The 24,294-nt window shown below is 41.1% G+C and overlaps 1 protein-coding gene across 3 annotated transcripts in view; it reads left to right on the top strand.

Annotated features, from left to right (window-relative positions):
- Positions 1-1,737: 1,737 nt before the first annotated feature.
- The window catches only part of cabin1 (calcineurin binding protein 1), a 93,000-nt gene continuing 70,443 nt past the window's right edge, over positions 1,738-24,294 (top strand). For 2 of the 3 annotated variants that reach the window (XM_061816230.1, XM_061816228.1), the window contains exons 1-12: positions 1,738-1,924; positions 2,322-2,392; positions 2,528-2,620; positions 2,697-2,810; positions 15,544-15,678; positions 15,780-15,960; positions 16,050-16,179; positions 16,261-16,410; positions 21,430-21,725; positions 21,807-21,984; positions 23,252-23,385; positions 23,458-23,675. In XM_061816230.1, the coding sequence (XP_061672214.1) occupies positions 2,390-2,392; positions 2,528-2,620; positions 2,697-2,810; positions 15,544-15,678; positions 15,780-15,960; positions 16,050-16,179; positions 16,261-16,410; positions 21,430-21,725; positions 21,807-21,984; positions 23,252-23,385; positions 23,458-23,675 (1,632 nt within the window). In that variant the 5' untranslated portion in view covers positions 1,738-1,924; positions 2,322-2,389. Of the gene's footprint in view, positions 1,925-2,321; positions 2,393-2,527; positions 2,621-2,696; positions 2,811-15,543; positions 15,679-15,779; positions 15,961-16,049; positions 16,180-16,260; positions 16,411-21,015; positions 21,349-21,429; positions 21,726-21,806; positions 21,985-23,251; positions 23,386-23,457; positions 23,676-24,294 lie in introns of those variants that run through there. The other variant, XM_061816229.1, reaches the window with a different exon arrangement.

Below are 24,294 nucleotides of genomic sequence, written 5' to 3'. Positions count from 1 at the left end.
GTGGTGGAGGCGCCGTACCACACGGTGATGTTGCTGTGCTGTGGTGTTAGGGATCTAAGACAGGTCTTCGGAGATGTGTAAACTCGGGATTTTGGCGCTGCTCAACCACTCTAGTAAAGGACCGTTGATGACTAGCAGGGGATGCTGGGTGGTCCCTCTGCTGAAGTCCACTATGATCTCCTTAGTCTTTGCCACATTCAGGTGCAGATTGTTGGCCTTGCATCACCTCGCCGGTACCTTGTCTCATTGTTGTTGTTGTTGAGTCACTCGAGGTGCTCAGAAGCACTAGGCTTGCATGTGGGAGGCTCCGTAGTCCTCCGAAGAGAAGAAGTAGAAGAAGATGACGAGAGAATATCGGGAGAAAAGGACAACAGGATGATAGATACGGAGGCAGAGGGGGCGCTGGGACTAGCGGGGGAGAACGCGAGCAGAAACTGCAAAGACCAAAGACCAGGCTTCGTAAGGCTCCCCACGAGGAGACTCCCTCGTGATACACCACCGGAAGGTACCTGGTCTTTGACCCGTCATTGGTGTTGTTGACGAGGCCCACCACAGTCATGATGTCTGCAAACTTGATGAAGAGGTTGGAGTTGGATATTGGTGCACAGCTGTGGGTCAGTAGAGTGAAGAGGGGGCTCAGGGGCTTCAAACATCAGATAGAGATGTTTGATCTAATTTCACTGAAGTACAGATATTTGCAAGTTTTTCATTCATCATTTATGACATTTATCATTACAGATCCTTACCATTCAATTCCAGATATCCATTTATGCATTATAGATATCTACAATTAGATTGTGACGAGCCAAAAATCCATCTCGAGATATCTACAGTTTGTTTTCCCTATCCACAATGACCATTTCATATAGTATCTATAACATCATGGGGAAAATTATATCACTTTTGGCATTAATGTGTCTGGGGTCCCTCATTCCAAATAACTATAGTTAAATTTCCAGATATCCACTTGTGCATGACCGATATTTACAATTACATTATGACTCTCCATGACTCCAATTTGAGAAATCTACCATTTTATTTTGACTAGTCATAATCCCACTTCCACATATCGAAGTTTTTATTTTGCCTACTCAAAATTTGATTTCGGGAATCCAAAAAGGAAGATATAGACATTGCGAATTGATCTGAATTAGCAATATCTTAAAGTGGAATTATAACTATGCATTCACCCATCTATTTTCTGAGCCGATTATCTTCACAATGGTCGCGGGGGTGGTGAAGCTGCCTTTGCGATAGCCATCCAATTGCGGATATACAATTCAGTATTGGATACTTGCTATGTGAATTACATATACTGTATCTGGAATTGAACTCTAGATATATCTGACTCTAGTTTGAAATATCCACAATTTGATTCTTACAAGACGTAATTCCAGTTTAATTTCCAGTTTGTCTAATTCGGCTCTATTCAAGGCAGGTGTCCCTTAAGTGTCTCCATAATCAATCTTTGATTGGGGAAATCAAAATGTTGATACTATCTGTAATTGGAATTGTGATTTATGACGAAGACTATTCAAAAAGAAATTACGACTCTTCGACTCGTTATTGATACAAACTACGTAAATTATGGATAGTCAAACTTAGCTCCGAAATGTTAAGAAAGCTTGCCACGATTTAACTGTTCTAAAATACGCGAGAATTTAGGTAAAGGCAGTTGTTTTTATATGCAAATATTTGATTGGTCATGCGAATAGCGTACTGGCCAATGAGCGACGAGTTTACTCATGAGTATCCTACGTCAGGGTGAGAGGCGCTTCTTACACGAACGATAACAAAAGCTGATGAATTGATGAAGTTTCAAACTGATATAGTACTCCAAATGGGCTCTCTTGTAGTTTTCACACGATCCTACCTTGGTTTCATCACATTAATGTTACAGGTCCAGTCGAGACGGAATTGAATGGTAAGTCCTATGTGAGTCGATCGATCGGCACCCTTGGTAAATGAAGCAGGAGCACATCCAACTCATACTGGTTGAAGCAACAAATTGAGATTTTAGGTTTGTCTCCTCTATAACGTCGGACAATCAACAGCCCATTAAGTTATAGAACCACTCATATATTTACTGGTTATTTCCTAAATTCGACTGAGTGCCGAGGATGAGCTAAGCTAACTATGCTATAATTTATTGACATTTTGAGTAATGTGAAGCTAACCTTATTGGCAGTGCGCTGAGTGAACATATTTGACCAAACCAAGCCCTAAGGAATGTAAAGCACTCCACATTATTTAAATACTCACTTATCACTTCACCATGCAAGTTTTGTCTCATTGCCACTATATTGTGTGCTCGTAAACAGATCCGATCAGGACCTGCTGAAACTAATGGTGGATGGCCTGCAATCAAAGAGCACATCATCCTTGAAAAATGGTAACCTGGTTTATACTGAGCTCCAGCACTCTATGAACATGTTTTGTCAAGTAATTAAGTGGTTTTTGAATTTGCATCTTTACCTATGTGTGACTTTATCCTGTTTGCGTTCATGTTTTTTTTTATTTATTACAGATTCGAATTGCGGCATTAAACGCCGCATCGACAAATACAGATGAGTCTCAAGATCCCTTGAAAAGTAGAAAAAGCAGAACAAAAGAGGCTCAGGTACAGTGAATCGGTCTGATGTATCTTCTCGACTGCTGACATTTCCATGATGACGCTTTGTTTTTACTGCTTCTAGGAAGCAGAGGCTTTTGCTTTGTATCATAAAGCTTTAGATCTGCAGAAACACGACAAGTTTGAGGAGTCTGCCGAGGCGTATCATGAGCTGCTTAAAACACCACTCCTCAAAGAGGTAAACTTGTCTTCACTTATTAAAGCCCCTGGCGATAATGTGGTCTTTCACATAACCGCACTAATTTTTCCAATTGAAAGTACAGGCAGCACAATGATGACTGGTTTGCGGAGCTGCCTCAAAATTCTGATGGTTTGGGTTCAAATTTGGCCACCTTGCGTCATGCATACTATCAGTTGCCTTTCGGCGAGCTTCACAGTTTTGAAGTCAAAACACTCCATTTACATAAATCATATAGATCTGATGAATCTTTCCTTAGCTCTCACCATCACTGACTTCATAGGTTGTTTCATACTCCTTGAATGCTGGCAACCTGATCCATTCCACACATCCACCATCAACACAGATGTAATTATGTAAACAGTGTACCACTACTTACGAACATCTCTCTTCTTTTCCTTTCGGCTTGTCCCGTTAGGGGTCGCCACAGCCTGTCATCTTTTGCCATCTTAGCCTATCTCCTGCATCTTCCTCTAACCCTAACCCCAACTGCCCTCATGTCTTCCCTCACCACATCCATAAACCTTCTCTTTGCTCTTCCTCTCGCTCTTTTCCCTGACAGCTCCATCCTCAGCACCCTTCCACCAATATAGTCACTCTCTCTCGCCTCTGAACATGTCCAAACCATCGAAGTTTGCTCTCTCGAACCTTGTCAGCAAAACATCCAACTTTGGCTGTCCCTCTAATGAGCTCATTTCTAATCCTATCCAACCTGCTCACTCCGAGCGAGAACCTCAACATCTTCATTTCTGCCACCTCCATTTCTGCTTCCTGTTGTTTCTTCAGTGCCACCGTTTCTAATCCGTACATCATGGCCGGCCTCACCACTGTTTTGTAAACTTTGCCCTTCATCCTCGCAGAGACTCTTCTGTCACATAACACACCAGACACCTTTCGCCAGCTGTTCCAACCTGCTTGGACCCGTTTCTTCATTTCCTTACCACACTCACCATTGCTCTGGATTGCTGACCCTAAATATTTGGAGCTTCACTCTTCCTCCACATATATACTGTTTTACTTTGACTAATCTTCATTCCTCTCCTTTCCAGTGCATGTCTCCATCTTTGTAATTGTTCCTCTGCATGCTCCCTACTTTCACTGCATATCACAATATCATCTGCGAACATCATGGTCCAAGGGGATTCCAGTCTAACCTCATCTGTCAGCCTATCCATTACCACTGCAATCAGGAAGGGGCTCAGAGCTGATCCCTGATGCAGTCCCACCTCCACCTTAAATTCCTCTGTCACACCTAAGGCACACCTCACCATTGTTCTGCTGCCAGCATACATGTCCTGTACTATTTTAACATACTTCTCTGCCACACCAGACCTACGCATGCAGTACCACAGTTCCTCTCTTAGTACTCTGTCATAGGCTTTCTCTAAATCCACAAAGACACAATGTACTTCTTTCTGACCTTCTCTGTACTTTTCCACTAGCATCCTCAAGGCAAATAAAGCATTTGCGGTACTCTTTCTAGGCATGAAACCATACTGTTGCTCGCAGATACTTACTTCTGTCCTGAGTCTAGCCTCCACTACTCTTTCCCATAACTTCATTGTGTGGCTCATCAACTTTATTCCTCTATAGTTCCCACAGCTCTGAACATCCCCTTTGTTCTTAAAAATGGGAACTAGAACACTTTTCCTCCATTCTTCAGGCATCTTTTCACCCGCTAGTATTCTGTTGAATAAGTTGGTCAAAAACTCCACAGCAATCTCTCCAAATTGCTTCCATACCTCTAGCGCAGCAGTTGGTAACCTGCGGCTCCGGAGCCTAATGCGACTCTTTCATCCTTATAATGCGGCTCTGATTGGGTTGGGAAAATAAATTACTAAAATTTTTTTTTTGTATTTAATTGAAGTGTGTTTTATTTGTGTTAGTTTTTATATTATTTTAGTTCTAAATTTGAAGATTATTGTGATCTTGAAATATTAAAATATTATTTAAATTATTTGATATTATTTTTTCGTCGCTCAAAATAGAGCCCGGCAAAGCCAATGGAGAAATGTAAGAAAAGAAAAATATCTCAAGAAAATAGAACATTCAATGATGCCTGGGCAGATTCATTTGCATTTACCTCGGGCGAGAGTGGCCTACCAGTATGCCTAATTTGTGGAGAAAAACTGGCTAACAATAAACGGTCAAATGTCGCAAGACATTTTAACAATACACACAGAGCCTTTGCTGAAAAATATCCAGAGGGAGAAGAGAGGAAAAAAGCTGTTTCGGAACTGATGCAGAAGGCTGACTGGATGAAAAATCAATTCAAGAAGTGGGTGAAGTCTGCAAATTCAACTACATATGCAAGCTTTGTGGCCGCTCAGGAAATAGGCAGGCATGGGAAACCGTTCACAGATGGAAAATATATGAAAGAATCATTCCTTAAGATTTCAGAACACTTATTTGCGGACTTTAAAAACAAAGACGAAATTGTGCAGAAAATCAGAGAGATGCCTCTCTCTGCGAAGACTGTCAAAGACAGAACCATAAAAATGGCAGAAAATATCACAAAACAGCAAATCAAAGACATCAATTCAGCAACAGCCCCGATTTGCAGAAGCTGTGCGCAGAGGTTCAGGAGCAGAAGTCCCATTAACCAGGTAAAATAAATATTTATGCAGATATTTTGCAAATATTTAATTTTCATTGTTTAGTGACACAGTGCTTTTTCCCCCAATTTATTTTATATATTCAGGTCAAGGCTCCGCTGCATACTTTGAAAGCCCAAGGCGATATAAGGATGACGGCTCACGGATTTTTCCCTTGTGTTTGCTGCATGCACAATTTAAATTCAGCTTTTTAATTTATTCGAAAGAGACATTCAGACATTATTATTTTTTCAAGAATTCAAAATGTGTTCATTACATCGGTAAAATTTAATTTTCTCCGTAGCACTTCATAAGACATAACCACACTATAGTTGTTTATACAAAGTGTAAAGGTAAGAAAAAGCAATATATACAGTGTTATCTTCATTTTAGATAAGATAAATGGATATAGGGATGACGCCTCATGGCATTTTTCTGCTTTCGTTTGCTACATGGACAATTTAAATTCAGCTTTTTAATTTATTTGAAAGAGACATTCATTGTTATTATTTTTCAAGAATTCAAAATGTGTTCATTAAATGAATAAAATGTAATTTTCTCTGTAGCACGTGGATTTCATAAGAAACATGCTGCGATAAAGTAGTAGAATTTTTTTTTTTTCATTTTAGATGTGCGGCTCCCAGTGTTTTCTTTTCCGTGGAAACCGGGTTCAAATGGCTCTTTCGGTGTCAAAGGTTGCCGACCGCTGCTCTAGCGGTATGTCATCAGGACCAACTGCCTTTCCATTTTTCATCCTTTGTAGTGCCTTTCTGACTTCCCCCTTAGTAATCATTGCCACTTCCTGGTCCTTCACACTTGCCTCTTCAACTCTCCCTTCTCTCTCATTTTCTTCATTCATCAACTTCTGAAAGTATTCTTTCCATCTATTTAGCACACTACTGGCACCAGTCAACACATTTCCATCTCTATCCTTAATCACCCTTACCTGCTGCACATCCTTCCCATCTCTATCCCTCTGTCTGGCCAACCTGTAGAGATCCTTTTCTCCTTCTTTCGTGTCCAACCTGGTGTACATGTCTTCATATGCCTCTTGTTTAGCCTTTGCCACCTCTACCTTTGCCCTACGTCGCATCTCGATGTACTCCTTTCGCCTCTCCTCAGTCCTCTCAGTATCCACTTCTTCTTCGCTAATCTCTTTCCTTGTATGACTCCCTGTATTATGGGGTTCCACCACCAAGTCTCCTTCTCCCCTTTCCTACCAGATGACACACCAAGTACTCTCCTGCCTGTCTCTCTGATTACCTTGGCTGTCGTCGTCCAGTCTTCCGGGAGCTTCGGTTGTCCATCGAGAGCCTGTCTCACCTCTTTCCGAAAGCCGCACAACATTCTTCCTTTCTCAGCTTCCACCACATGGTTCTCTGCTCTACCTTTGTCTTCTTAATCTTCCTACCCACCACCAGAATCATCCTACACACCACCATCATATGCTGTCGAGCCACACTCTCCCACACCGCTACCTTAGAGTCGGTAACCTCCTTCAGATTACATCGTCTGCACAAAATATAATCCACCTGCGTGCTTTTACCTCCACTCTTGTAGGTCACTCTATGTTCCTGTCTCTTATGGAAATAACTTTTCACCACTTCCAATTCCATCTATTTGGGAAGTCCACCACCATCTGCCACTCAAAGTTCTTTTGCTGCATGCCGTACTTACCCATAACTTCTTTATCGCCCCTGTTTCCCTCACGAATATGTCCATTACAATCTGCACCCGTCAGAACTCTCTCTCTGTCTGGGATACTCAAGACTACTTCGTCTAGTTTCTTCCAGAATTTCTCTTTCAACTCACGGTCACATCTTACCTTTGGGGGATAGCTGCTAACCACATTATACATAACACCCTTAATTTCAAATTTTAGTCTCATCACTCGATCTGATACTCTTTTCACCTCCAAGACCTTCTTAGCCAGCTCTTCCTTTAAAATAACCCCTACTCCATTTCTCTTCCCATCTACTCCATGGTAGAATAATTTAAACCCTGCTCCTAAACTTCTAGCCTTACTACCTTTCCACCTGCTCTCTTGGAGGCACAGAATATCAACCCTTCTCCTAATCATCATGTCAAACAACTCCTGAGCTTTTCCCGTCATCGTCCCAACATTCAAAGTCCCTACACTCAGTTGGAGGCTCTGTGCATTCCTCTTTTTCTTGTGACGATGGATCCGGTTTCTTCCTCTTCTTTGTCTTCGACCCACAGTAGCTGAATTTCCACCGACGCCCTGCAGGTTAGCAGTGCAGGGGGCGGGCGTTGTTAACCCGGGCCACGACCGATCCGGTATGGGATTCTTTAAATGAACGCTCATATTTGTTTGACACAGTTTTTACGCCGGATGCCCTTCCTGACGCAACCCTCTGCATTTATCCGGGTTTGGGACCGTCCTACAGATTGCACTGGTTTATGCCCCCATAGGGCTGCATTACTTACGAACATCTCTAATAACAAAAAAAAAAAAGAAAACATCTCTAATAACAAAAAATTCAGGTTACGAAATGCCTCCTCTTAAAAATATTGTCTCTAGTTACGAGGGAAGTTCAGGATACAAAAGGAAAAAAATGGAGCTCGATTCCCCAAATTCCACCGAACATAGACATCCTTTATCTTGGTTTGTGGGGCGCAATAGAGCTGGTCTCCTATTAGCTATCACATAGCATCTTCCTTGCATTCCATTGGCTAGGAGGGACATCAATCTTTACCCATGATGTACTTCCTATATTTTGGTTTGTGTGGGACCATAGAGCTGCTCTCTTGGACAGTCGACTGTCACTGAATCACACTGGCGGTGTCACAACCAAACGCACACTGGAAAAGTCCAACTTTTTTGTTTGTGTTTTGTGCAAGTTTATTCATCTTTCTTCACCATGGGTCCCAAGAAACTGTAGTGGAATTAAGTTGTGTGCATGCATATGTTCATACGTATGTTTTCTCTCGGCTGTCAAAGTTTGTCTCCTCCTCCATTTCCCACGATGCTTTTTGCTTGTCACTCACTCTTCTCTTCTTATAGTTGCCAAATCCCAAAGGTAAACAAACATCTTTTTTTAAATTATTGTTTACATTATGTACTTTGCTTATTTTTGGCGGTGGGGGGGTTGGTCGAGGGTCTTGGAACGGATTACGCTATTTACATGTAAAATGCACTTCTACTTACGAAAAATTGAGGCTACGAAACAACTTTCGGAACGGTTTAATTTTATAAGTAGAAGTACCACTGTACGTATAGAGCTCGTACACATGATGTCACCATTTTCACGGTGCCTTATTGCTGGTCAAACAGAGCTGCTTGACATTGTGGGAGACATTGAACCAGAGGAGAATGTTTACAATGCCCGAAACCTGTTGTGCTGTTGGTTGTCACAACAGACGAGACAGATATACAAAGAGATCCTTCTATGGAATACCATCTAAAAAGATCGATGGTTTTCAGCAATTAAACGGGATGGATGATGCCCAACCAATTACACACACCTGTGTAGCGATCACTTAATTTCAGGTAGGAATTATTCTTAATCTCAAATTGAGAAGTATTTATAATGCCAAATGGACTCATTTAAGAACAAGCTATATTCAAAAAAACAAAATAAACCGTCTGTCGCAGAGAGGTTTAACGCAGGTTGTTGTTGTTGTTATAGCCAAGTACAACGGTCGTTATTCCATATCAAGGGGATCTCCACAGATGTTCCACCGTCAGCGTAGTCGTTTTTTGACCACAGTTGAAGATGCATATCATGGGGGGTGACCTCACACAATGGGCATGTATCGACAATGTTGTTGTCGAGTTGATGCTGATAGTAAACTGTTGACGAATAGTCAACCGTTTAACGGAGGTTAACATGTGGCAGCGATACGCTTTTGTGTACGGAGGAGCCAACTCCCCGTTCTCTTTTTTTTTTTCCCAAAGTTAATGAATGCAGTTTGTGTAAAACCAGGGGTCCTTTATTTAAATATTGGTATTTGGATTGAAAAAATCTGAGTGGGTCCTTCACTATGTGGGATTTATTCCTGATTGAGAACAGATCCAGCAACAAAGTATTTGTATGCGTCCAGACTTTTATACGCTTTCAAACTTTTCTGTGTAAATCTCGACTACTTACTCATCAGATACATGTGTATATCCAATTGTCCAAAACAAGTGAAAGTGAATTAAAAGTTCACTTTCTTATCAGCGAAAACATCGACTTTGGCATTAAATATGGGTCCTCTCTGCCAAGTGTCTCTTAATTTTTCCATGTACCTTCATTTATTGTCACCTTCTAAACGTTTAACGGGATCAGACAAAACTCTGGGTGTCGTGCTATAAGATATATTTTCCTTTCGTCTCAACAGAATTAACTTGCAACAATGCTTTGTTTGACCGACAATATGTCGAGTCATGTGATTTTATGACATAGGTGCACGAGACACAACAAAATCCTGTATCATGTTTAACTCGAACATTAAACATGCATACAGGGCCTCTCCCCTCCCCCATCTTGCAGTATCCGACCATGTCTGCGTCACTCTCAGGCCCACATACGTAAACAAATAAGGTGAAAAAATAAGTATTTTAACACCCTGCTATATTACAAGTTCTTCCACTTAGAAATCATGAAGGGGTCTGAAATTTTCATCGTAGGTGCATGTCCACTTTGAAAAAGATAATGTAAATAGAAAAATCCAGAAATCACAATGATTTTTTTGTTGTTTTTTTTAAGGATTTATTTGTGTGATACAGCTGCAAATAAGTATTTGAACACCTGAGAAAAGCAATGTTAATATTTGGTACGGTGGCGTTTGTTTGCAATTACAGAGGTCAAACGGTTCCTGTAGTTGTTTACCAGGTTTGCACACACTGCAGGAGGGCCCACTCCTCCACAAACTGTTCTCTAGATCAGAAAGGGTTTCTTGGCTGTCGCTGAGAAACACGGAGTTTCAGCTCCCTCCAAAGATTTTCTATTGGGTTTAGGCCTGGAGACTGGCTAGGCCACGCCAGAACCTTGATATGCTTCTTACGGAGCCACTCTTTGGTTTTCCTGGCTGGGTGCTTCGGGTCATTGTCATGTTGAAAGACCCACCCACGACCCATCTTCAATGCTCTGACTGAGAGAAAGCGGTTGTTCCCCAAAATCTCACAATATATGGCCGCGGTCATCCTCTCCTTATTACAGTGCAGTCATCCTGTCCCGTGTGAAGAAAAACAACCTCAAAGCATGATGCTACCACCCCTGTGCTGCAGGGTAGGGATGGTGTTCTTGGGATGGAACTCATCATTCGTCTTCCTCCAAATACGGTTTGTGGAATTATGATGACAAAGTTCAATTTTGATCTCATCTGACCACAAAGCTTTCTCCAATGACTCCTCTGTATCATCCAAATGGTCATTGGCAAACTTAAGACGGGCCTTTACGTGCTGGTTTAAGCAGGGGAACCTTCCGTGCCATGCATGATTTCGAACCGTGACCTCTTAGTGTATTACCAACAGTCACCTTGGAAACGGTTGTCTCAGCTCTTTTCAGGTCATTCATCAAGTCCTGTCGTGTAGTCCTGGGGTGATTTCTCACCTTTCTAAGGATGATTGAGACCCCACGAGGTTATATATTGCATGGGGCTCTGATTGAGATTGACCGTCATGATTAGCTTCTTCCATTTTCCAATGATTGTTTCAACAGTGGACCTTTTTTCACCAAGCTGGTTGGCAACTTCTCCGTAGCCCTTAGCCACATTTAACCTCCGTAAACCTGCTTTTTTTTAATACGCATTGTTCTCAAATGAGCCAATTTGGCATTATAAATACTTCCTGGTAATTTAAGATTCAGATTGTATGGGGTGGACAGGTGTCTTTATGCAGCTAATGACCTCACACAGGTTCATCTGTTTCAGGATAATACATGAGGTGGAGGTGGACTTTTAAAGGCAGACTAACATGTCTTTGAGGGTCAGAATTCGAGCTGATAGAGAGGTGTTCAAATACTTATTTGCAGCTGTATTACACAAATAAATCGTTAAAAAAATCATACATTGTGATTTCTGGATTTTTCTTTTTAGATTATCTCTCTCACAGTGGACATGCACATACGATGAAAATTTCAGACCCTTCCATGATTTGTAAGTGGGAGAACTTGCAATATAGCAGGGTGTTCAAATACTCATTTTCTTCACTATAAGGTTTCAAACAAAGACAATTACAACATGGACTGAGAATCTCAACTGCAGGACTGTTTTTCATGCACTGTTTGGGAATTATTTGAACACCAGACCCTCCAGGAACACACAGATACTGTTCTGTCTTTCATCAAAAACTGTATAGACACTTTGACTGTGAATAGACGGATCCGGGTTTTCTCCAATCAAAAATCCTGGATGACCTGATAGACCAAGGCACTCCTGAGACACCGCAAAGCCGGCTTCGGGTCAGGGGACAAGACACAGTACAGTGCCACTAGAGCCGACTTAAAGAGGGGCATCAGAGTGGCCAAGGCGGCCTACAAAAGAAATATCGAGGAGTGTTTCATAGAAAACAACTCTAAAAAAATGTGGGATGGATTACAACACATCACAAACTACAACAGTAAGAACAAGATGTGTGCCGGAATCACAGACACCTCGCTGGCAGAGAAATTAAACCATTTCTTTGCCCGTTTTGAGATGGACAGTTCAAACCCAGGCTCATCACAACCACAACCATCACACTGATGCTTCAAGAACATGAAGTTAGAGGTGTGCTCAGGACTGTAAATACCAGGAAGGCTGCTGGCCCAGACGGAGTGCCGGGAAAGGTACTGAAGGCCTGTGCTGATCAGCTAACTGGTGTTTTCACGAAAATCTTCAACAGATCCCTGCAACAATCAACCATTCCCTCCTGCCTGAAATCTGCAACAATCATCCCCATCCCAAAGAAAGCAGCCATTCACAGTCTAAATGATTACAGGCGTGTTGGACTCACCCGTGTGATTATGAAGTCCTTTGAGAGGCTGGTTGCATGCCATATAAGAGGCTGACTTCCTCCCTCACTCAACCCCTACCAGTTTGCCTACAGAGGAAACCGGTCCACCGAGGATGCTATCATAATAGCTCTCCACACTGCACTGAGCCTCCTGGAACGCCAAGGGAACAACGTCAGGGTGCTTTTGATAGACTTTAGTTCAGTCTTTATTCCCATCCTCCCAGGTATTTTGGTTGACAAAATCTCCCCCCTTGGACTATCTCCTTCAATCTGCTGCTGGACTAAACACTTCCTCACAAACCGTCCACAGTCTGTCAGACCTGGCCCACAGCTCTCTGCCTCAATCACCCTCAGTACCGGGTACTCCCAAGGCTGTGTACTGAAACCTGATGACACCACCGTGATTCAGAGAGGAGTCTGCCTACAGAGACGAGATTGGAAAATTGTCAAAGTGGTGTTCTGCAAACAACCTTACACTGAACACCACAAAGACAGGGGAAATCATCCTGGACTTCCGGAAGTGTGGCGTCAATCCGGTCCCACTGTTCATTCATGGGGAGTGTGTGGAGAGGGTCCACTCCTTCAAATTTGTGGGAGTTTGCATCACGGACAAACTCACTCGGACTATAAATACCACTGTGGTGATGAAAAAGACTCCACTTCCCGAGAGTGCTCAAGAAGGATAACTTGGAAGCTTAGCTGCTGCAGGCCTTCTTCACAACCACTGTGGAAAGCATCCTCACATACTGTATCACAGTATGATATGCTGGATGCACAGCAAAGCTCTGCAAAGAGTGGTAAACAGTTCCCAGAAGATCACTGTCTGGTCTCTGCCCTCTGTAGAGGACATTGCCAACTCCCGCTATCACAGCAGAGCCAGTAATTTTGTGGAGGACTCATCACATCCTGGTCATCACCTGTTTAACCTGTTGCCCTCTGGCAGGCTGTACAAGTCCCACAAAACATAAACAACCACTTTCAAGGACAGCTTTTTACCCAGAGCCATCAATTCCTTGAACTCAAACCACTGAAATAACAGTACTGTAATGGAATATTATGCAACAGCACTTTTGCGCATTTATTTATTTATTTTAGCAGTAACTGTACCTTGATGGGTTTTTTATTGATTTATTTTTTTTACCCAAGATGTTCTTTGATTTTTATTCCATTTTATTGCACCTTACACCTTGTGGAGAAGCACTCATTGTTTCGTTGTACGCACAGCATATAATGACATTAAAGGCTTTTGATTTTGATTTGATTGAGCTATATATACCAGCTAATCACAGGGCACGAAGGGACAGGCAAGAGTCTCACTCAATCACACCGAGAGGGGCAATTTACAGTCCCCAATTAATGCATGTTTTTGGGATGTGGGGGAAACAGGAGTGCCCGTTAAACCCACACAGGCATGGGGAGAACATGAAAACTCCACACAGAGGGGGCGGGGATTTGAACCCCGATCCTCAGAACTGTGAGGCCAGTGCTCTAACCAGTTGCGACACCTGCCAGCCTTTATGTATCAGTTATTGCTTATTTATCAACAATTTCATGCGTGAAAGTTCGACTTCCATTTCGGGCGCTGTTTATGTCATCCAATTTAAACGCTAGTGAAGTTGAAATCTAGTTCACCAATCAAATGACACAAAAAAAGTCACATTGTCTCACACATCTTCTTCCATTTGGCTTCCCGGACATAGGTATTCATAGTCGATAAGTCAATGCAGTTGATGGTCGTGGCTTGTTGGCCACCATGTTCAGAAGGACCTCGTTACCATGAAGGCAACTGTGCGGATTTCGTTTACGTTTAGATAAACAAAAATAACAACTTTCATGTCTTGTCGTATTTGTCTGGCGCTGTCTCCCCAAATCTGGATATTTCACTGTGCATACACACACAGCAACATCAGAATTTGTACATTCGCTGCATACTTTTTACTGTAACTCAAGTAATTTTTGGGAGGATTACTGTGTACTTATACTTCACATTATTATCAAGTAACAGTACTGTTACTTGATGACAATGTTTGGCTACTCTACCCACTGCAGACATTAAGCAACATTTTTGTTAATCTAATCAACCAGTGTGGTATTTGTTGCGGTAGTCTCTTGTATTTTCATGTTAAGGTGCTGCAGGTTGGTGGGGCTGCGAAACATACATAACTTCGGCGACAAGAGCTGATCCTTTAGTACATTTTGAATTAATTAGGAAACGTGATTACAGTTATTTAATTACTTTACAGATGATAATGTAAAATGTATTAGATGACAGAGCGCGATTAAGGATTATGTGACAACACAGAATGAACTCACTTCAAATTCAGAAATTGCCAATAAAAATAGAACAATATTTTACGTAATTATTATTTTCATTGAGGATGCATTTTGGATTAGGCTTTGAAGTTGGTAATAGTGAAAAATTAAGTGAAACTGACTGATTTAGTCAATTCTTTTCCAGCATGAGAGTCCTTGAAGAGGAGGATGTGTTGTATCTGGCATAGCTTGAAGCTTGCACTAGATGCATGTGGAGATTGTCCTGGCTCAAATTGAAGGCCAAAAAAAAAAAAAAACAAACAAATGAGGCAGATTTAATTGTAAATTTCTACATCAACATGTACTTGAGCAATGTAAATAGTTTTTTCTGCATGATTTTTTTGTATGGATTATTGTACTCTTTAGAGTCTTTCAGATTGCTTCATTTATGTTATATCCATCCATCCATTTTCTTAGCTACTTATCCTCACACGGGTTACAGGATTGCTGCAGCCTACCCCAGCTGTCAATGCGTTGGAGGCTGGGTACACCAGTTACTCACACTTGAAAATTGTACGGGTGTGGTCAGTCATGCCTGCAGATATAAAGTTACGCTGTTTGTAATTATGAGTGTACCCCTTCAAGAGCGGAGGGGGGCAGTGTCAAGTCAAGTTGGAAGTAGAAGTAGGAAACTAATGAGGATAAGTGAGAATGGGTGGATTGATGGACAGTTTCTCTTCTTACACTTCAGCAGCTGTTTTGGTACTGCCATAATTTTTTTTCATCATATAACTACACAAATTACTGCTCTAATGTTAGAAGCTATACTAACAATCAATTTTAACTGATGGTTGAAAGTGAGCAGGAGAAAAAAAATCCCAATTTAATTGATTTAATATCAAATTTTTCTGTTTGACATACCTTCATTCATTGTTTATTATTTAAGGCCATGCCCTCGGAGGATCAAAGTGTGGGTCTCAAGCATCCCGGACTGATGTTGAAGTATTCCACGTTTAAAAACTTGGCTAGTATGGCTGCATCACGAGATGACCTAGAGACAGCGATGGAGTTTTACTTAGAGGTCAAATAATAAAACTTTACCACATGCTTTTTAGATTTAAAATAGTTTCTTTATGTAAATAGTGTAAAAATCCTTTTAATAGTCCTCCCCATTTTTTGTAGGCTGTTATGTTGGATTCCACTGATGTGAACATGTGGTTCAAAATTGGACAAGTGGCTGTACGACTACTGCGCATTCCCCTGGCCAGGCATGCTTTTGAGGAAGGGTTGCAGTGTAACCCAGACCACTGGCCCTGCCTCGACAATCTGATCACTATTCTCTACACACTCTGTGACTATACCTGTATGTTTAACATAGCCATCATAATTTTACTATTTATTGTTTCATAGTACAAAGCTTCAATTAATGATCAATGGCATAAATATTTCTAGGGTGTTTGTACTTCATCAGTAAAGCTCTTGAAAAAGATCACTGCTACACCAGAGGCCTGGTGTTGAAGGAGAAAATCTTTGAGGAACAGTCCAGTCTTAAAAGAGACACAATCGAGATGTTCAAGAGATGGTGACAAGACTTTATTTCTACAGAATTGTTAGGAAGAGTTCTCTTTTTTTTTTTTTTTACTGTGCTGTGGCTTCTTTGCAGTGACATATCTGTCCACCATGTGGAAGTGGAGGAAGAGGAGCGCAAATCCATTGTGGAAGAGGCTCTGGATTTAAGGAGACGTAGACAGGCTCTCTCTTATACGGAACCAACCCCCGATCTTCTCTTGATTAAGCCTATACGCTGTCTATCGTGAGTACTCTGAACAGTATTTCTGAAAAGTGTTTGAAAATCCTTTCAAGTGCTTATTATATGTCACACAGGAAGCTTATGAAGTGCTTGCCACAATCATACAGTGGGTTTGGAAAGTATTCAGACCCACTTAATTTTTTCAATCTTTGTTGTACTGCACCCATTTGCTTAAATCATTTAAGTTCATTTTTTTCCTCATTAATGTACACGCAACACCCCATATTGATAGAAATGGAATTTTTGAACTTTGCAAATTTATTAAAAAAGAAAAACTACTATCACACAGCCATTAGTATTTAGACCTATTGCTGTCACACTCATATATTTAATTCAGGTGCTGTCCATTTCTTCTGATTGTCCTTGAGATAGTTCTACACCTTCATTGGAGTCCAGCTGGGTTTAATTACACTGTTTGGACTTTGTCAGGAAAGCCACACACCTGTCTTATTTCAGACTTTACAGGTCAGAGTGCATGTCAAAGCAAATGAGAATCATAAGGTTACGAGAAACTGCCTCACAAGCTCAGAGATAGAATTGTCGCAAGGCATACATAGATCTGGCCAAGGTTGCAAAAAAAAAAAAAAAAAACATGTTGCAAGCAAAGTTCTGAAGAACACAGTGACCTCTATGATATTTAAATTGAAGACATTTGGTTGACCAGAACCCTTCGTAGAGCAATCAGTGAAGAAGAGCCTGTGTGGGAAAGGTAAAGAAGAACCCAAAGATCACTCTGGCTGAGCTCCAGAGAAGCACTCGGGAGATGGGAGAAAGTTCTGGAAAGTCAATCATCACTGCAGCCCTCCACCAGACAGGGATTTATGACAGTGGCTTGACGAATGCCTCTTCTCAGTGCAAGACACATTAAAGCTCGCATGGAGTTTGTTAAAAATCACAACTGAAAGACTACCAACAAAGTGAAAAATAAGATCTCTGGTCTGATGAGACAAAAATAGAACTTTTTGGCTATAATTCTTAGTGTTGTGTGTGGAGAAAACCTGATACTGTTCATCACCTATCCAATACAGTCAGTGAAGCACGGTGATGGTAGCATTATGCTGTGGGGTGTTTTTCAGCTGGAGGGACAGGATGACTGGTTGCAATTGTAGGAACGTACAGTATAGGGATATCCTAGATCCAAATCTTGTCCAAAGTGCTCAGGACCTCAGACTGTGCGGATGGTTGACATTCCAACAAGACAATGACCCTAAACGCATAACTAAAATACCAATAGATTGGCTTCAGAACAACTACATGCACTTGAATGGCACAGCCAGAGTCCCGTCTTATAGGAAGACTCTCCCCAAAATTCATATGGACAATAAACCCTCCAATGTGATGTAATATTATTATTACATAGATTTTGGCCATTAATTGAAAACAAAAATTGAAAATAAAGATCATATTTGAAATCCAAGCAAAATCTGGATATGTGCCAGCTTTCAGAGCCAAACACGGAAGAAACATCCTTGACCCCGCCCCTGACGTCACCAGTACTTAGCATTACAGACCATTCCATTCTAGCGCAGCCAAGATGCCGACGTCTTCTGCACCGAACTGCAACAAAACTGAGAAAACGTACTCAGGTCTTTTAACCTCCCGTGGGGTCAACCTGACAGGATAAAGCTGTGGCTGTCACAGTTGAGGCTCGTTCATCAGCTGGGGAAATTTGCACGCATCTAATCATTACTGCTTATTAGCCACTTAGTTATAGCCTCCCGTGCTGGTACTGTATCAGCAAGAACATACTTTATGAGGCGGCACGGTGGAGCAGCTGTTCAATCCCAGACCTCCGTGTGTGGAGTTTGCATGTTCTCCCCATGTCTGGGTGAGTGTGAAACCTGCCTCCTCACAACAACACTGGCATTCCGCCACAGTTGGCATTAGGTCACAAAGAGAACACGAACACCAGTCTTTCGAAACGAGCCTGTGTGGAACATCTCCGAGGCCTATGTTATGCCCTCCGTGAGCGTCACACCTCCTCTCCAACACGTCAAGTTCCGCCTGTGTGTTTTCTGGCTCAAACGCTTGAACATTTTACATTATTTTTGTTTTGTTTGTTGTATGGTGGGAGTAGTAATAACACGGATCATCGACTCGCCGTTATACTCGCTTTATTGGCTCTTAGCACACAACACTTCCCCCAGGCCCCCGCTCCTACCCCCGCTGCGGGTCGATCATGAGTGGGTGGCTGCTTGAAAAGTTGAACTTGGGGTGAATAAAAGTCTGGCCACGCCTGCTGTAGTACTCTACATCTAAACCAACTCCTCAGAAAAGCATCAAACAGATATGCGTGGTCCATATAATGGGATTATTGTTCGTCGTTTGTGCCACGCCCCCCTCCAACGCGTCAAGTTGTCTGTCTGTATTCTGGCTCAAGCGCACAGGCTTAAACATTGTACATCATGCTATTTTTTTTTTTTTTTTGTGATTCTCTTTCACAACCACGGCCACAAAATGCCAGATAGTGGACGTTCTCTTTTCGGTGAAACGTATCCACGAACAATGGGGTGTCACAACAGCAGGCACTCCAGGCGTAGCAAACGGCGATTGGCTGTCAGCCGCCGGTCCAGCCGGGCTCATTGCAATGTCTGAGCGAGAGAGGAATTATAATAATAATATATAATATAATAATAATTAATATTTTTCCAATTTAGAGATGTTTCTTGGTGAAATCTGTGAATAACTCTAGCATTAAAAGAAACGCTAAACCCACATCGATTAACTTTTAATGTGTGCTCCCATTCCTATAATTTTGTACATGACGTAAAGAATAATAAAAAATGGTTAATTTAGTGCGTGGGGAGCAAAAAGGCATCGTGGTGTCTTCAGATGCAGAGGCACGCACAGAACTTGATTCCACTAAAATTAATGAATTACACAAACTATGAATTCAAAACAAGCATTAACTTTCAATGTTCCATGAAGCACCAATCCAAGGATGTCTGCCTTTGACGCCTTATAATAATCATCCGGAAATGTGCAAGGCAAATATCATCGAACTGAGTGATCGCCCAACTAGTTAACACATTTTCCGAATGATTCTTTTGAATAAATTCAGAAATGTCATTAAATTTCGTCAACACATCCTTATTTCTGGCTGACGGAATGGTAGCTGCCTCCTCCTCTAAGCCGCAAACTGTTCTTGCATTGTCGTGTGTGACATTGTCCTTTCCTCCTTCGCCTTTCCCAGCGAAATAATTTCCTCAACTTTAGGTTCAACCTCCAGTTCAAACCTCTCAAAATCCCATCAAGCAACAGTAACAGCATGAAGCCACATGCACCCATGTCTTTCATACAGTGAGGAAAGTCCTCCGGATTTTCCTGGAATACCAGATTTTAAAATTTTCATGAAAATTGCTCTGTCCATTTAACTTTTCTTCAGATAAAGTTTATCAGATTTATTGATGAAAAATTTTAAATACCATTTTATATCATGTTCTACTAATATCAGTTGAAATTGGAAATGATCATTTCTGAGTTTGAAATTTTAGTTTTCTATTTTAGATATGTATTTGTTTATTTAGTTTTTAATTTACAGTAATGTTGTATTAATCCAGTAAGTTATTTTAAGGCCATCCCTAATCACACCCGCAGCTTTATCTGCGAGCATGAATGACAGCACCCATACATTTTTCAAATGTGAGTGACCTTGTGTAAGTAAGTTTCTTTCGGCTTGTCCTGTTAGGGGTCGCCACAACGTGTCATCTCAGATGCTCATATTTGTTTGGCACAGTTTTTACTCCGGATGCTCTTCTTATATATATATCTCAAAATATTAAAGGCAACTGATTATGCCATTAGTAGTACTAGATCTCTATCTAAGATAGTGAGCAATGTGGTCCACTGTATCAGTACAACGCGACGTAACAAGTTAGAGACTTAAAGGTTAATAGTAATTACTACTTACTTCTTTAACATGATTTGCTGTACGGTGTAGAAATTCTAGGATATATTTTCGTGTATATTCTATATCTATACTATAATATGTATAATGTGGGGAAAAGGACAATTTTAATGTATTTTTACTGAAGAGTTCACTTAATTCATTTGTCTTGAGATAAGATGGCATACTTTAAGCATATTGTAATGCCAAATGTGATTTTGGCCTATCCAGTGATCGGGGGAGTGGAGCAAAAACATCTGGGTTTGGCCCTTACGGTACTTCTGACTATTTTTTTTTTTTTTTTTTGGTCAGGGCTTAGAAATTTTACTTTCAATTTTTGTCTGAATATTTATTCAGAGATAGCGCCAGAAAGCACCACAGCCATCCATTTTTTCAAAAATTTCAAAGGGGGAGCGGCATGCCCCCGGGCCCCCCTACTGCTCGCATTTGTATTTTCAGGAATTTTCACCAAAGTCCACCTTCATCTCTATTCAGACTTCTCAACGATTGCTTGTTTTGTGTTGATGGACAAAACAACTCTTTTCTCCTCCTCACTGGCACTGGCTATCAATTTTTGGGGGCCCATGATGAAAAAAGATGAGTAAGTCCATGAAGAAATTGAGTGCTTGTGTGTGGCAGCATATGACAATAGATTCAGTAACGAACGTACAGGAACTGTGTCATGGGTAAAGATTGACGTTGCTCTGACCCAATGGAGGGATGTGATGCCAGGAAGATGCTACGTGCTAGCCAATAGGTGGAGGTGCTCTACTGCGCCACACAAACCAAGACACAGTATGTGTGTCATGGCTAATGATTAACATCTCTTTTAGCTAATATGATGCCACCAACAAGTTCTGGTGGTAGCCAATGGGAGCGCCGCTCTGTCGTGCCGCTTTCAAACCAAGATACAGTACAGTACAGGATGTTTACGTTCAGTGGAATCCAGCGCCATTTTTTGTTGTTGTCGTATGCTGAATTTCTTTTGTAACTAGAGAGAAAAAATTTCTGGGGAGGCTTTTCTTAACCTGAATCTTTCGTCAATAGAGACTTTTGTAAGTAGCGGTACCACTGTACTTTATTATTTATTTTTTGTTTGGCCAAATTGATTTGATGTGTGTATTTTCTAAACACAGGTGGAAGCATGTTGGTGAAAGCCTTATTGCAATGTATAGATATCAAACCACATGTGAGCCGCCACGACAGAGTCTTGGACGAAGGATTGACTTGTCAGTATACTGCGACCAAAGCTTCCTCCAAATCTTGCCTGAACCCAACAGTCCGATCAGCACAGTTCAAGCGCCTGTGCTGAGCAGCAGCCCAAGCTCATCTCTGCCGCCGACTGTCCTTCCTGAGACTTCAGCACTCTCACAACCCACTATCCAAACCCAAATTACCATTGTGGAAATCCCCACATCTTCTCCTTCTGTCGGTCAGTTTTAATATCATAATGTTTAAAATAACTAATTATCTGAAATTATATTCTATAACACTGTTTCCTTCCCATCCACAGTTACAGCTCTGGACATTTCTCTGACAGACAAGGCAAAGAAAGCACCTAAAAGGAAACGTGCTGTAGAAGATAACATTGAGACTGCCAAGAGGCGTTCTGCACGGGTTAGAAACACCAAATGCAAAAAGGAAGAGAAGGTTGATTTTCAGGAATTGCTGTTTAAGTACCTTCCTTCAAGGTAAACACCATTTGTGTTGTTACTGTTTGAACCACTTGTGTGTGTTATTTTTGTATTTTTATGTAATTTTATTGATGCAATTGTCTGTGTCCTACAATTGTCTGGCGACCACTCCAGGGTGTACGCTCCTCACGCCAAAAATCGGCACACCTGTGACCTCGTGGGGATGAGCGGTATAAATGCTAGCTAGGGAACACATAATTTCTACTCTATAATGCTAATTTTATTCCCCCCCCCCAAAAAAAATATTAAAAAGTCAATATTGCACATTACACACAGGTACAGGGTAAAATGGGGGAGAGGAGGGGGGATTCGTATTTTATAATTGTATGCCGCCATTTAGAGGTTATCAAAAAGCTGTATACTCTCATGTGAATATGCCACCACCACCTGGAGGTTATGAAAAAGGGTTAGACCACAATTTTATTCTTCCAATATGACGAGGTCACATATATGGCATATATGTACATTTGTGCTCATAGGTTTACATATCCTGGCGGAATTTGTGAAACATTGTTATTCTTTTTTTTTTAGAATACAATTGATGACTGAACCATTATTAATTTCTTTGTTTTGTTGAATGAATTTTTTTCCCCTGAAATGCTTGATAGTTTAATTTGAATCCCTTTAAAATAATTTTTTTCTCTTGACGCTTCTTGTTTTCTTTGTACCCAGCTTCGAAATTCTGCCTGGATGATCAAACATGAGAACTGTGTTTTCTCATTTACTAAATCACATTAAGACTGTGAATTTCAAAATAAGAGGAAGAAAATAAAAAGAACACATTATGTGTTCAAATAAAGTCCTCAACTTCAGAATTTCCATCCATCCCTTTTCCGAGCTGCTTATCCTCACAATTTTCGCAGTAGCGCTGGAGCATATTGTAGTTATCTTCGGGCAGGAGGCAGGGTACACCCTAAACTGGTTGCCAGAACGTCAGAATAATTATTTGAAAAATTACCAAAGTACTGATAATACTGCATTTCTGGTCATATGGGTAGGAGAAAAATCATCCATTCATCAATTTTTTTTAGCCGCTTATCCTCACAAGGGTCACGGGGAGTACTGGAGCTGTAACACCGTGCCGCCAGACGAATCATTCATTTGTAAAAATTAATTACACATAGGTAGTAGGGTTTCCACAATTTTGAGGTGAACTTTGGCAATGCGTCTTATACATGAGTGCACATCATACGTACACAAAAAAATTACCGTAGATGGGTGGTTTGCTTTATGTAGATTCATAAAATAATTTCACTTCTTGTAGGCTAAGGAAGTTTAATCCTGATAATGATGATGAAAGTCTGAGTAATCTTGAGTCACAGTGTGATGGAAAGGATGACATTCAGCCTCTACTTGGGAGCTGCGGTGGTGCTGACGCAGTTGATTACATGGAATCTGGTACATCTCGTCCTTCATAGTTTTTATGTTCATGACAACATCTTTCCTATTAACTTTTTTTTTTTTTTGTAGAGCAACAGGATGTTCATAACTTCCTTCTCAGAAATATGACCAATGGAGGAACATTGGACCTGATGTTGGGCTTTCTGAAAGCAGTGGGTCAGAAGTTCATGGAGGAGTGGCCTCCAGGTATGACTGCTGTGGTGCTGGAGGTCTACCAGAGTTGGAGAAAGCACAGCTGTGGTCTTCCTAACCCTTTGTTTCGAGACTGCAGTAAGCAGCACATCCGGGTAAATAACAAGACAGGAGAGATTTGCTACCAAACAAATTAGACAATATGTACCGTAATTTATTGTATATAATGCACCGAATTTTCCAAAAATATTTCCAAAAAGTCAATAGAGTGCATTGTATTTCGGTATAGATTAAAAATAAAGAAGAAAATCACACTGTATAGTCATGCACAAGTACATAGAGAGGTAAATAAAGATGTCTTGTGTTACACATTTATACGTAGCACGATGTATAACGGTAATGTGTGCCACCAGCCTGAGCTTTCTGGGACCTGCTCCCGGGAGTTTGTCATTTTTACGATAATTAGCGTAGCATATTTGTTGTTATTGTGCCAAACATTAGAAACGGCTGCCCGTGACTCTGCTTTAACTGACACTAAGACCAAAAAATGTCGACTACAAGGGCTAGTTATTTAGCCGCTTTTAAAAGAAAAATGTCATCACTCCTGCCGAAGAAGTAATGGGCAGATTTAAAAAAAAAAAAAAAAAACAGGAATTAGAGGGCGCACACAATTAAAATGCTTGCTTTTTTAAACTGTCCATTACGCTCATTTCTACATAGTTTGAGCTCTCGTTGTTTTAATAGTGACCTGCACGCTATAGTGGATTTTAGCCA

Source organism: Syngnathoides biaculeatus, chromosome 4 (assembly GCF_019802595.1).
Source record: "Syngnathoides biaculeatus isolate LvHL_M chromosome 4, ASM1980259v1, whole genome shotgun sequence".
NCBI lineage: Eukaryota > Metazoa > Chordata > Actinopteri > Syngnathiformes > Syngnathidae > Syngnathoides > Syngnathoides biaculeatus.
Note: the sequence above shows the minus strand (reverse complement) of the source record. Positions and strands in the feature narration are given on the sequence as shown.